General features: G+C 35.3%; 1 protein-coding gene across 1 annotated transcript; it reads right to left on the reverse strand.

Annotated features, from left to right (window-relative positions):
- Window positions 1-5,880: 5,880 nt before the first annotated feature.
- LOC111469829 (gibberellin receptor GID1C-like) lies at window positions 5,881-8,271 on the reverse strand. The gene is made up of 2 exons (XM_023115272.1): window positions 7,930-8,271; window positions 5,881-7,465 (listed from the first exon to the last, which is right to left on the reverse strand). The coding sequence occupies exons 1-2, from the start codon at window positions 7,969-7,971 to the stop codon at window positions 6,467-6,469; spliced, it is 1,041 nt and encodes a 346-aa protein (XP_022971040.1). The 5' UTR covers window positions 7,972-8,271; the 3' UTR covers window positions 5,881-6,466.
- Between the last annotated feature and the right edge of the window lie 4,547 nt (window positions 8,272-12,818).

The following is a 12,818-nucleotide window of genomic DNA, read 5'->3' on the forward strand; positions in this document are numbered from 1 at the left end:
CCCACATGAGCTTCAAATTTGTAAAGGGAGCTTCAAAGTTGTAAATTCGGAAAATTAGCTCTAAAAGGATATTTTTGAAAAGATAATCCTAAAGTGAATCAAATTAGAAAAGTAACTCAACCAAAACTTAGTTGGTTTGGAAAACTAACACACGAAAAGTCAACAAACTCATAAGTGATCTAAAAGAGATGAATTTGGATATTTAATCCACTTGGCCACTTGCATAATTAAGCAATTAAAGAAAAATACAAGTTAATTACCTAAAATGCTCATCCATGTCTCGTTGGACAACCGTGGAGGTCTGTTCTGTTTGCTCCTTTCCCAAATCCTCTATTCCGTGACTTTTCTTTCTACTTCATAGGATTAAGAGGTCTCTTTTCTTTTCTTTCAAATCCTTTACATTACCGTCGAAAAAATGAATAAATAGTGTTGAGAAGAAAACTTAACTGCTCCTTTAAAAGAAAGTGATTCAGGTCAAGACGAAACCTTAAAGACTCCAGATTAATTCGACGGTATTTGAGGTAGACTTTTTCGATATCCATTTTTGAACTTTTACAAAATTCTTCCTCTATAAACTACCCACAGCTCGAGTTTGATATCTATAAATCACAAATTAAAAAAAAAAAATTCAAAATTTATCCTTGCCAACCAAGAGAAGTTCATAGTTGAGTAGCCAACCTCCAAATTGAAGTTTTGGCAATGATCAAAACATTGTTCCCCATGATGTTTGTGTTTAACATGGTTGTCTCATATTCTAGAAAATGATTGTCTCACATTCTAGAAAATTTAGGTCACATGTTAGACAATACTTGAGACATTGATAGTGCTGTTTTAAGAGACTCTGTAGGCGTAGATAGACAGATCGGAGACCTTTTTTCCAAACGTTATGACCCAAGTACTATTAAAATGGAGTGGGACTACAAAAAAGTGGATTTTGTCAATATAAAGAGTGTTCAATGCTTTTGGCTTAAGCCTATCAGGTGAGTGGTTTTACTACTGGTTTGGTTGGATTAATTATTTGAAGTATCAATGGCACATGTTCTAGGGCCCTTGAACGTATCATGCCTTGTGTTTGTTTAATGTTTTTTTTTTTTTTTTTTTTAATGTTAGGTTGTAAATATAAAATATGTCATCAAGTTGACACATGTTAATGATGATTATGCTATGTTGGACAGAGACAACATGTTATTCGAGGAAATTTAGTAGGTTATGTGATTATATTGACACCTCCAAAAAGAAGGATTGATGTGTGTATTGATGCAATATGGGACGATCATCACCTATGCATCTTAGTTGATGGAGTCCACTCATGACTTAGAAATTAGTTATGGTGAATTACTTTTTAGTTCGAAAAGAGTTGAACATAAGGCAGCAAAGATGACTGAAAATGGTAAAAGATTATGACATAGATATTCAGAACTATTGAGAAAGGCAAATATAGTTGTTGACACCCTAAATAGAAATACGGCCCACTCGTTGACAGGGATCACGAGAGAGCCATGCATGCGGGTAGATTTTGAGCAAGCAAGAATAAGAGTGATAGTAGAAGGATTTGTGGCATAGCTGACTCAACTCACTGTTTAGTCCACGCTCTCACAACTAATGATTGATTCTCAGCAGAGTGAACCCACTCTAGCCATGATTTTAGGTCCGTTAGATTATTATGCCAAGGGCAAGGAGCGGAGGTTTGGATATTTGGATCATTTGATTTCATCAACAATTGAGAAAGAACAAAAACAAAGGTGAGTTTTATAGGTTTTTAAGTCTCAATTATTCTCAAGATCTGCGAGCATTTGATGGAATTAGCCTATGTAATTTTAGTATGTTGTTCTAAGTAAGTTTTTACACATTATTCATGAAGGAATTGGAGTTGAATCACGCCGAAAGAAGGAGTTCTGGGATGCCTCAAAAAATGGTTAGAACATGTAAGCTCCCATGTTTGTGTGCGATTATATTAGTTAGTGTATGTCTAAAAATTATAAATAAAACATCATATCATAGATTAATGAAAACTCTACGACTTTGACGAAGAAATTAAATTGCTTTGAAATAGGTGTAAAAGAAATAAAATTTCAATGAAAATGGATTGAAATGGGTTTGTTCATCGTATTCTAGAATTTTCGTAAATGGAGAATTATCGAAGGGACACACATCAGGGTAAGGAGGGTAAAGTGCGTCTAACATCGTTTTGGGGACATGTCATGCGAATAGATGCGAAATGCATCCCAACACTAGCGACATCCGAGAACTAATTCGTCAGCCCCAATCCAAGAACCACGACTACGTTTGACGACTTGAACTAACCTTGTGTGGCCATGTGTCAGCAAATTGAAGAAATCCTCGCACGTCAAAGGATCAAACTCATGTCGTCGGAGCCAAACACGCTAATTAGAAGGTGGCACGTGTCTAACACTCCAACGTGATTGCCCTTCCCTCAGCCTTGTAGTACGACGTAAATACCTTTCAAGCATGTAACTTGTGTGAGACCCCATTTTAGTCGATTTTACTTATGTTTGGCTGTTTTTCATTCTGTCTCAATACTGATTCTAATTTAACTTGAATCAAGTCCTATCAACAAGTTTTCATGAAATTTGGAGCCTCTAACTAGCATAAAACAAGCTCAGAAAGACACGCTTCATCTCGATAAGTAGCATGTTAGAGCAAATTTTTCTTTAAGTGGTTAGTATAGACACGCAAACTTAAAATTAGGGGTGCTCATATAACTCAAGAATCTGACCAACCAGAGATTATTCAATCCAAACTATAAAGGTCGGGTTAGGTTTAATTTTTTTTTTTAGTTTTGGTTAAAAATCAAAAATTTGGTTGATTTGCAGATTGACATTTCTTTTGTCGAGTCTATGTGACCAACCCGAAAATAGAGTTACAACCTTACCCTACCTTATTTTTAAGATTTAGAATATTTGACCTTTGGTTTAATATTTGAGTTTTATAAGATTTTAGTTATATATGTAACATGTACGGTAGATAAGTAAATTTTTTAAAAATAATTAAAAGTACAACTCCATAACCCAACTCGAGAAATAGTAGGTTAGATTGTGAACCCTATTTTGGTTGCTTGGCTCACCAACCCAACCAACCCAAAATATGAGGTTGTCCAAAAGATTTTTTCAACTCCACCTAACCTCAGTCCTTGTATACCCTAGTAAAAATAATGTTTTGAGCTATGAAAATAGAACGATCCTTGTACACCCTAGTAAAAATAATGTTTGATGTTAAACCGATTTATTAGATTAGTCTTGATCAAGCTAATTCTGGAGTGTGTAAGTGACCATCATAAATTTCAAGTTCAATCTAAGAGTTATTCATCTTTTCTAACTAGCTCTTGATTGAAATCATTTGTTAAATTAGCTTTATTTGTGAGAGTTTGCAAGGATCCTAAAATGATCTCTAGCTTTGTAAATCAAGCTATTGTTGGCCCTTATCACCTTAAGGCTTGGCATGAGCATGTCAAGACCATGACATTGCACGATTGAAGAAATACAACCTTGATAGTTGGTATCATAGCCAAATTTTATGTGTCTAAGTCGGATAAGACAGTCAGAAATATGAACCTGAGAGTTGAACGAAGACTTTGCAAATGTGTCAAGAGTGCCAGAATAGGCAAGAAAGTTACAAATCAAAATCAGGCATAGCTTTGTGGGTTGAAGATAGACTCCTTGAGGAGAAGTCTTACCCGTTATTGAAGCACGAATCAAGCTTATTTGCCATGAGATTGGGAGTTTCGAAATTGGGCTATAGATAATCAGAAGGTGCACTAAATAGGTGCTTTTGGAAGAGTCATTTGCATCGGAGGAATAATGTCAATAATTGCAAGCAATGAGGCCACGAGTCTGATGAGACATTTGTCGGTCAAGTGCAAAAATGTGCACAATGCAAGTCCATATAGGTGGATGACGTCGCTGCAAAAGAGACACTTGAGTTAAAGTAGGGGAAAGCCCAAGAAAATGGGTTTCTCACTCTGTTGGAAGTGCTCCAAAAAACGAACACATGTGTACTCCTTGAGTCATCACCTTGTTGAGACTAGCATCCACTTAAGAGAGGGCATCAAGCTGGATGTGAGCGACTTTGAGACCGAAGCTTCCGCAAGACTAGAGGAGCGTCAATGCAGTATTTGCCACATGAAGGTGGCCTAGATAAGAAGTTGCTAAAATATGGTACCACCACATGGCTATGTTACAAGCTTCCGGACCTTGCTTCCGAAAAGGGTTGTGGCCATGATTAGAAAATTTCGTGTGATACACAAGCCCAACTTGCCACCATAAAGGCATGTGGCCATGACAAGGATACGTCGTAATATAGATCTCCATACGACTTAGAGAATAAGATGGTTGAGGCCAAAGTGGCCACATTTGGGACACGCTCTTCCTAGCTCAGGCGAGGAATACCGGTGATAGATTTGCCATGGTTTGTTTGGTGAATCCCAGGCCGAATTCGAGATGGGTGAGTTAGGTCCTTGGTGGGATAGCCCACAACCATCAGGCAATTGTGCTTGCCAGCTTATGCTGCGAGTCTCGGATGCTGAGAGAAGATCCGACAGTGGGATAGTTCCTAAGTAATGTGCAAGTTTTCATATTCATTTTGAGGTGCAATCAAGTTCAGCATGCTAAATTAGCACCCAATCCAACATTTGGATTTTCATCGGGACGATGTCAAGATTAAGTGGGGGAGAATGTCATAATCCACAATACAATTGTACCCCGACTAAGTCATCAAAGACGATGACTAGTTAAACTGGGGAGAGTATTACAACAACTTCACTATGATGACAGTAGGTTGCGACCCCCACACACGGACATAGAAGGTGCCAACCTTCAAGTCGAGTCCATTCAACCACGTGACGGCCAAGACAAAAAAGTGTCATGATGCAATCAAGGAGAACGGTGCATCATCAAACACACCACAAAGAGTGTGCATTAAAGCCAAGTTGAGGCATAAGCAAGGTTGGAGAGAACAAGGCGACACGAGTATTGAAGACAAGCTTAGAGTTAAGTCAGAAGTCAAGGTTTCAATATGAGTTTCAACATGCCGCTCTGGAGTTAAGTCCGTATATATGAAAGATGAAGCTCACCAAATTTGGTGTCAATCGGATATCCGACGGACGCTCCACGAAGTTGTATAACTGCTCAGCTAAAAATGATGTCTACTCTAAAAAAAATTGGAAATGCCTCGTAATGTACAATAGAGAGAGGCCCTATGGCCTAAGCAAACTACCATGTGGCACATATGTGTATCATAACACGGGCAAGCGTGGCGAAACGAGCAACTCAGACAACTTCCTTTGAAATTGGTCCTTCAAGGATAGTATCGGATGACACAAGTATGACAGCATTGAAATTGGTCCTTCAAGGATAGTATTGGATGACACGAGTATGGCAGCATTGCACCCCAGCGCATGTGTCAGAGGTTGGTATATGCACTTGTTATCAAGTACGAAGCCCATATACGACATGGCATGGACATGAGAGAGTTCATGCCTCGATGAGAACCCGAATGGATGGATGTTCGAGATGCCCCGATGAAAGGAGAAACTCGCCTAAGACCCTTTTCATATTGGATTCGTTCTTGATTTCTCGTTATTGGGATTATTATATTCCAAGTCTAAAGTTACCTACGAGTTTGAATAATATGAAATTTTAGATTGTCTCTTAAACAACTTTAAATATGATATGAAGCTTTTTTCCAATGAAAAGTCCACACAATTCCAAGAAATTTGGTTGATAAGAACACATATACAGTATCTGTTCATAATACCTTATGGCAAAAACCATCCTCCCAATTTCATAAGCTTCTTCGGACAGTTCGAGTACCGAACTACGCTACGCAATCGATCAAAATGATTGACCCAAAAAGAGATAAGAATAACCAAAGAAGAAAAGGGTGTAGTAGAAGTGCAAAAATGAACAAATTACAATGCCATGAGTTAAAATAAGCAAACTTTTTCATATATTCTAGAACATATGTATAAACATATAGAATCACAATATCATGGATGTTTCCCCAACCATGTTCTGAAATTAGCTATATATATAATATGTCACTAAGCAGGAACGAAACCAAGCTACCGAAAAAGTTACTCGTAAACTTGGATCTTCCTCTACGTCACGTTGCAGCGAGATGCCAGGGGAGGTGATGTTAGACTGGAACTCTGCTGCACTTAAACCTATGCTGCTCTTTTTGCCATAGAGCCATAGCAAACAGTTACAACCAAAACCTAGAAGAACGCAACCCGATCCAACTAGATGCTGAATCGTTGTCCTGTCGAGTCTGGTGACTGAGTTCAGCCATCTTTTACACCAACAAGAATCAGACCCAAAGGAAGAAGATAAACGACATGATAATCAATGAAATGGTAAGTCGTATTACTAAACAAATTCTTAAAACGACCCGCGAGGAGGAATGTTACGGTTCTGTTAGATATGTCTGCCTGCAGATAATGCAAACTCTATTAACAGTCAGAACTCACGAATTCACTTATCTCGTCCATGACGGTATAGAAGTGCTCGGTATTCGGTAGCAAGTAGAAGCCAACTGTTGCTTGATCAAGATACAAAAGTTTCACCTTCTGGCCATCCTTCTCGAGCCCTTTAGCATAAGCTAATTGCCAGTCTTTGACGAGATCGAAACCAGCCACCACGACAAGGCTCTTTGGGAACTTGATTTTTTCGAGGCTATTACCTCTCGGGCCGAATGGATTACATGCTGGATGATCCCTATCTTCCCCTTCAGGAAGGAAGGCCCTCCAATACCAGTCTCTATCCCGAATGGTAACGAAATACTTTCCATCCAACCGAACCTCAGATTTAGTTCTTTCCTGCCCTCCAAACATAGGATTGAGAAGTATATTACCGAATACTTCGATCCCTGACTTTACTGTTCTCGATGCAACATGGTGTACGATGTTTCCACCTGAACTATCGCCAGCCAAATAAATATAGGTCTTTGAGTCTTTACTTCGAAGCCATGATTTTGACTTCACCCAATTGAGCGCAGTCCATCCATCATCATAAGCACAAGGATAACGATTCTCAGGCGCACGCCTGTAGTTCACAGAGACAACAACAGCCTTGCAAATGCTGACTAATCGACGACATAGCGTATCATAGATAGCACTGTTAGCAGAGGAATGAGCAAAGCTTCCACCATGAAAGAAAATAATAACAGGGGCAACAACCTCAGAATCCACAGGCTTCTCAAGATCAACAATGTAGGTACTCTGAGGTTCATCTCCAATGGTGGGTCGATATATTCGACAAAGGAGACCAGTAGCTCGATCGATAATGACATCAAATGAGAAAGTCCCATCAACAGGGTTAGCATTGGCTGGGACTTTTCGGTCGAGAAACTCGGCCAAATGGCGATTGAACGTGCCATCAGGGCGACGAAGAAGATTGTAAGCCAACTTAAAGTTGGAAATAAGAACCCAGGTATTAAGTGGAACCACCATCTATGCAGCAAACAAGCATATCCAAAACAATCTCAGAAATTCTCAAACAAAATCCTAAATCAAACAGTCAAAAACCATCTCCCAAGAGAGCAATATCGACAGAAAACACAAAGAATGGAATTAAGCTTCCCATATATCAGCAAGAACAACAACAAAAACAAAACACAACCAATTTCAGCTCGAACCAGACATAAACACACTCAAACAATTATAGAAACCTGTCGGTCAATCCCTAATCAACATCAAACACTAAATGCTTTCAGATCAACACCCAAACCCACATAACATCAAAGAACCCCAAAATTTACAAAAACCCTCCCAAAAAAGGGGAAAAAAAAAACAAAAATCAGAGTCAACGATTGATCGGCTAATAATAGAAAGAAACGCAGGGGCAAAAGGGAAGCGACTCAAATGAGCACAAACAAAATTGGAAACAAAATTAATTAAACAAATCAGAGCAGTACCTTAGAGTCGTTGAGGTTGATTTGATTACTTCCAGCCATCATGAATCAAAGCAGAGAGAAGAAAAACAAAAACAAAAGCAAAAATCCCTCGGAGAAATGGAAGAGAAAGTTCAAGATCTTGAAACAGAAGCAAAATCTGAGTTCAAAATCGCAAACATAACGAAGGAAGAAGCATTTGCCGCGTAACTTGGTTATATGAGGCTCCAAACTGTGAAGATCAATAAGAGAGGAGAGGGTGCGAAGGATAAGACGAGATGCGCAAATTAGCACAAAAGTGAAGGGAAATGGTAAAGTGCGCTTTGGAGAGGAAAGAACCAAACGAGAGAGACGACAAATTGAGAGGCCGAAAGGAAAACTTGTTGCGTGGGTCCGTCCCAATCCAAAATTTAGTCTTAATTATTTCTTATTCTAAATTAAATATTTATAACGTCATAAATATATATATTTTTTAGTAATTTTTTAACTTTTTGTTATATTTGTAAATATATATTAATTTTATGAAGGTTTAAATATTAAGTAAATTCTTTTACTTTAATTTTTTTTTTATTTTATGTCCTTTGATTATCAAATATTAATTATTTCAATTATTTTTCTTATTTAGTTTGATAACATATAAAAACAAATATTTAAATCCTTAAATGAAATTAATATTAAAAATAGCTGTTTTAAAGTAGAAGAATAAAAAAAAATTAATTAATTATTATTTTTCTTTATATATATATATATATATATATATATATATATATACACGGATAGGACACTGAGCTTTCTCATGCGCCGTGCGTGCGTGGTGGCTGGTGGGAGAGCACGTGACGATTGAGGATGGAGCTCTCTTAACTACTATTGTACCCTTCTATTCTTCTTTTATTTACGAAAATACCATTGCCTTTTCGGAAATTTTCATGTTTGATAAAACTTTTAAATTAAAAGATAATAATATTTTGTATTGATCTTAAAATTATTTTAGATTGAGCGACGATCGTTTGAGCCCATGTAAGTAAATTTGGTAATGGTTGGAATTTTCTTCGGATAATGGTTAGCCTCATGACTAGATTAGATATATATGAATTTTGTTGTAACGTGCAATTTAATGTGAGATTGTGCATGAATTTGTTATCTATATTGGGAAGTCAGATATAGATGTCATGCATATTTATGAAGGATATGCTATTCATTTAGTTTCATGATCCGAATATCCCAAAAAAGACAAGAATTAGCTTCATTAACTACGTGCCAAATTTTATCAGCTGGGTAAAGCCTCCCACGACTCTCACTCACGCACCACCAGAAAATTAATACATTCGGTAAAATGGGTTAATAGTACACAGTGACCATAGAAAAGTGGTATATTTTTCCAATAATGATTTAGGTTTCACATATTCGAGTTGCATGTTATTTGTGTACATGTATATCTATCATCATTAGAAGGTTATTTACGGAATATTTTTAATATTTTACCTCTTTTATAGCTTACTTTTTCTTCAAATAACGACAATAAGAATAACGTATGAGATGAGTGACGAGTCGTATAATGATTGAGTTATGAGATCTATGTCGATATGTTTCACATTTATTTTATGTCTCGGACAATTTAATATATTTTATTTTGGAGCTGCCGTTTTAGTTTCACGAAAATAACGTAGGTCAACGACCTCTTACACATAAAATTATAAATTTAGAAACTTATTTGTAAGACATTTTTTAAAGTTCAGCGATGTGTGATGTGTACGATACTTTTCAACATATTTTGTCCTTAGTTCCTATGATTGAGCTACCCTATCTTTATAATCGCTATCATTTATGTACCTCTCATTTACACAGATGTTACCGAATCTCGTATTTTTCCCTACTATTAAATTTATAATAATGTTATTTTTTAATATTAAAAAAAATTATTTAAAAATACATGGGAAAATAATAATGAGGGCGATTTTCTTTTTTGGATTTTATTAATTATACCCGTTAGCATTTTGTGAAATATAGCCTTATCCTTCCACCTCTTACTCTTACTCTTACACACGGTTCGAATATATTTCTTAACCAGCTGAGTTAATTATTTTTTGTTTGATCGTTAATTTATTTTTATTTTCGTCTCGAGTTTGATTGTTCTTACATGTGTTGAACAAATTTTTTTAAATTTAAATATATAGTACGTATTTATTAGATTTTTCTAATTATATATATTAAAATATTTTTTTATTTATTAAAATAAAGTAGTCGTTGTATGCATGACATGTCTAATATATGTAGAAATTCTTTAAAACATTTCACTATAAATGTTACTATGGACTTAAACGTTCACAAAATTTCATTCAAAATCAGAAAATAACATCAATCAAATAGCGAAATTGAAAAATAGAAAACAACCGCTCTTAACAAAAATTTAAAAGAAATGCATACACCCTTTTATAACTTATCCTAACTTTATTAACATGGCATTAAAAAATATTCAGTAAGTATCACTGTTGTGGTCGAAAAATGCAATCACATGCAATTATAATAGAACCTATCTTTTCGTAAACTATTCATTCGACTCTACTTTTCAGTCAAGACATAGTTGAATGTGTAGTACTTATCTACATATGGCTCATGCATGCGTAAATGAACCTACCAGACAAACTCGTATGTTGTGAAACCCTGCATCAGTTGGAGAGAGAAACATAACATTCCTTAGAATTTAAAACCTTGAGAGGAAGCCCGGAAGAAAGAACTCAAAAGACTTTACCTACTGACGATGAACTTAGGTTGTTACATATACGTTAGCGTGTAAACTCACACTACCAAAACCGATAGAGGGAAAAGAGCATTCGTACTCGTCGTATCAGGAAAGTATTTTTAATTTGTATTTAATGGATATTAACAAATTTAAATAAAAGGGTTAGGTGAGAGAAATAGAGTAGGGCTAGAGAGAGAAATAGAGGGTTATTTGTTGAAGGGATTTGAATGTGACCTACAAAATAGAGGATTGTGAAATTTCCAGAAGCTGTACCAAAGTACATGCCTGTACTTGGAATCCTTTCCCAATCCCATTTTTTAAAATTAAAATTAAAATTAAAATATATATTATATAATTTTTTCTATTTTCTTCAAAAAAAAAAAAAAAAAAGAGATGGATGTTAATTATGTTCCTTTTTTTATTTTAATTTATGCATGAAAAAATGGGTATGGGGTAATTTTATTAATAAATAAATAAAATAAACAGTAGTCGGAGGTAAATGATGTGAAACCAACCGTTGGCTTAGTCATGTGACACCGATGATTGAGATGAGCTTAGACTGGTGGTTGGAAACCATATGATAAGCTCGAAGAATTTATTTGAGTTTAATATAAAAGATTTCCTTATTATTGATACGTTTAGAGGAGCTGATCTAGCTTTAACCATAATGTGATTAGAGAGGATGATATACAAGTGAAAATGGAGCATGATAGTAAGTGTACAAGTCAGCTATTTAGTTAGTATGCTTATATCATTTACGTTACTCTTTCCATTCACGTAGTATCTGAGTTACACGACAAATGATAATTGAGTACCAAAATTAAGAAACTATCGAGAAAAAAATAAAAAGGCATTAGAAGACGAAAATATTTATATTTAGGGTGTCAAAATATATAGCATTTATTGCGAAAAATGTGATCTTAATTTAAAGTTGTGTCTGTATTTGGTTTATGATTTTCATTATTTAAGAATGCAATTGTCCTCTCCCACATAAATCAAACCTACTCATTTTAATTTTATAAATTACAAAATGACAAACTAAACAAATTTAGGTAAAAAATCATGATTTAACTTTAAATTTTTAATTATTTAAATTATCGATCACATGTTCATAGCTAACCATTATCGTTTATGCTAATTATCAATGAGATGTTTATTATCGAAATCTGATATCTTTATGTTGGATTTAAGGATATTCATTAATTTAGTCTTGAGAAGGTCTTGGCTTTCGAGTTATGTGAATTTAGCATTCAATTTGATGTCAGTAAAAATGGATAGAGGTGTTCAAAACATCCGATGATTCGAGAAATTCAATCAATTGGGTTCAAATAAATGAAAATTTATAGATTGAGTTAGTTCATAAATTTCCTTTTAAACGTAGATTAGGTTAAATAAAACCAATTGAATTCATAGTTAATTTTAAAATAGGTATTTTTGTTATCTATAATTATTTTATTTAATTTCATAATTATTCCTATGTTATTTATTTTGGACAATTATTTTTTTTTTATATATATAAAAAACTATTTGGAAGGTATTAATTTCCAAAATGCACGCGGTTGCAAATTTTAAATAAATGATTGAAAATAAATAAACAACACGGAAGTCATGTGTGAGAATTGGTCCGATGCTTCGAGTGAAACTTATTCTCAAGGTGTGACCGACGATGTATACATGGCCCAAGTACATATTCACCATGACATGTTGATCCTTGATTACTAGCGATTCCAAATTCATGTTCTCGACTTGTAGAGAATAATCCGATCTAAGGCAATCTTTCCGGATTCGTCTGTCTTATAGCCTTGCTTCCCATTGTAATTACCATTATAGCACGTGTGTGGCCCATCTCCACCTTCCTCCAGTATATCACTAGCAGTCCCTCTGTGAGTGTGGCACGCACCTTTTTTTTTGTTTGTTTGTTTCGGAGCTGTTTTGGCAAGGCATTACTAAATCCACTTTGTACCACACCACCGAGTGGCTAGCCAGTTACTTTTATTTTAAAAAAATTGTATTAAGGTTGGATTGAGGGATTTAAAAAAAAAAAATAATAATAATAATAAAAAAAACATGTTATTGCCGGACGTTAAACTCTTGGGCGTGAGAGTCTCACTAGACCGACCTAAGTACTAGTCTGGTAAGCTCATTAATATTGAAAAATTCTTAATATATTTTT

The sequence above is a fragment of the Cucurbita maxima genome, unplaced genomic scaffold (assembly GCF_002738345.1).
Source record: "Cucurbita maxima cultivar Rimu unplaced genomic scaffold, Cmax_1.0 Cma_Scf00002, whole genome shotgun sequence".
In the NCBI taxonomy this organism is placed as follows: domain Eukaryota; kingdom Viridiplantae; phylum Streptophyta; class Magnoliopsida; order Cucurbitales; family Cucurbitaceae; genus Cucurbita; species Cucurbita maxima.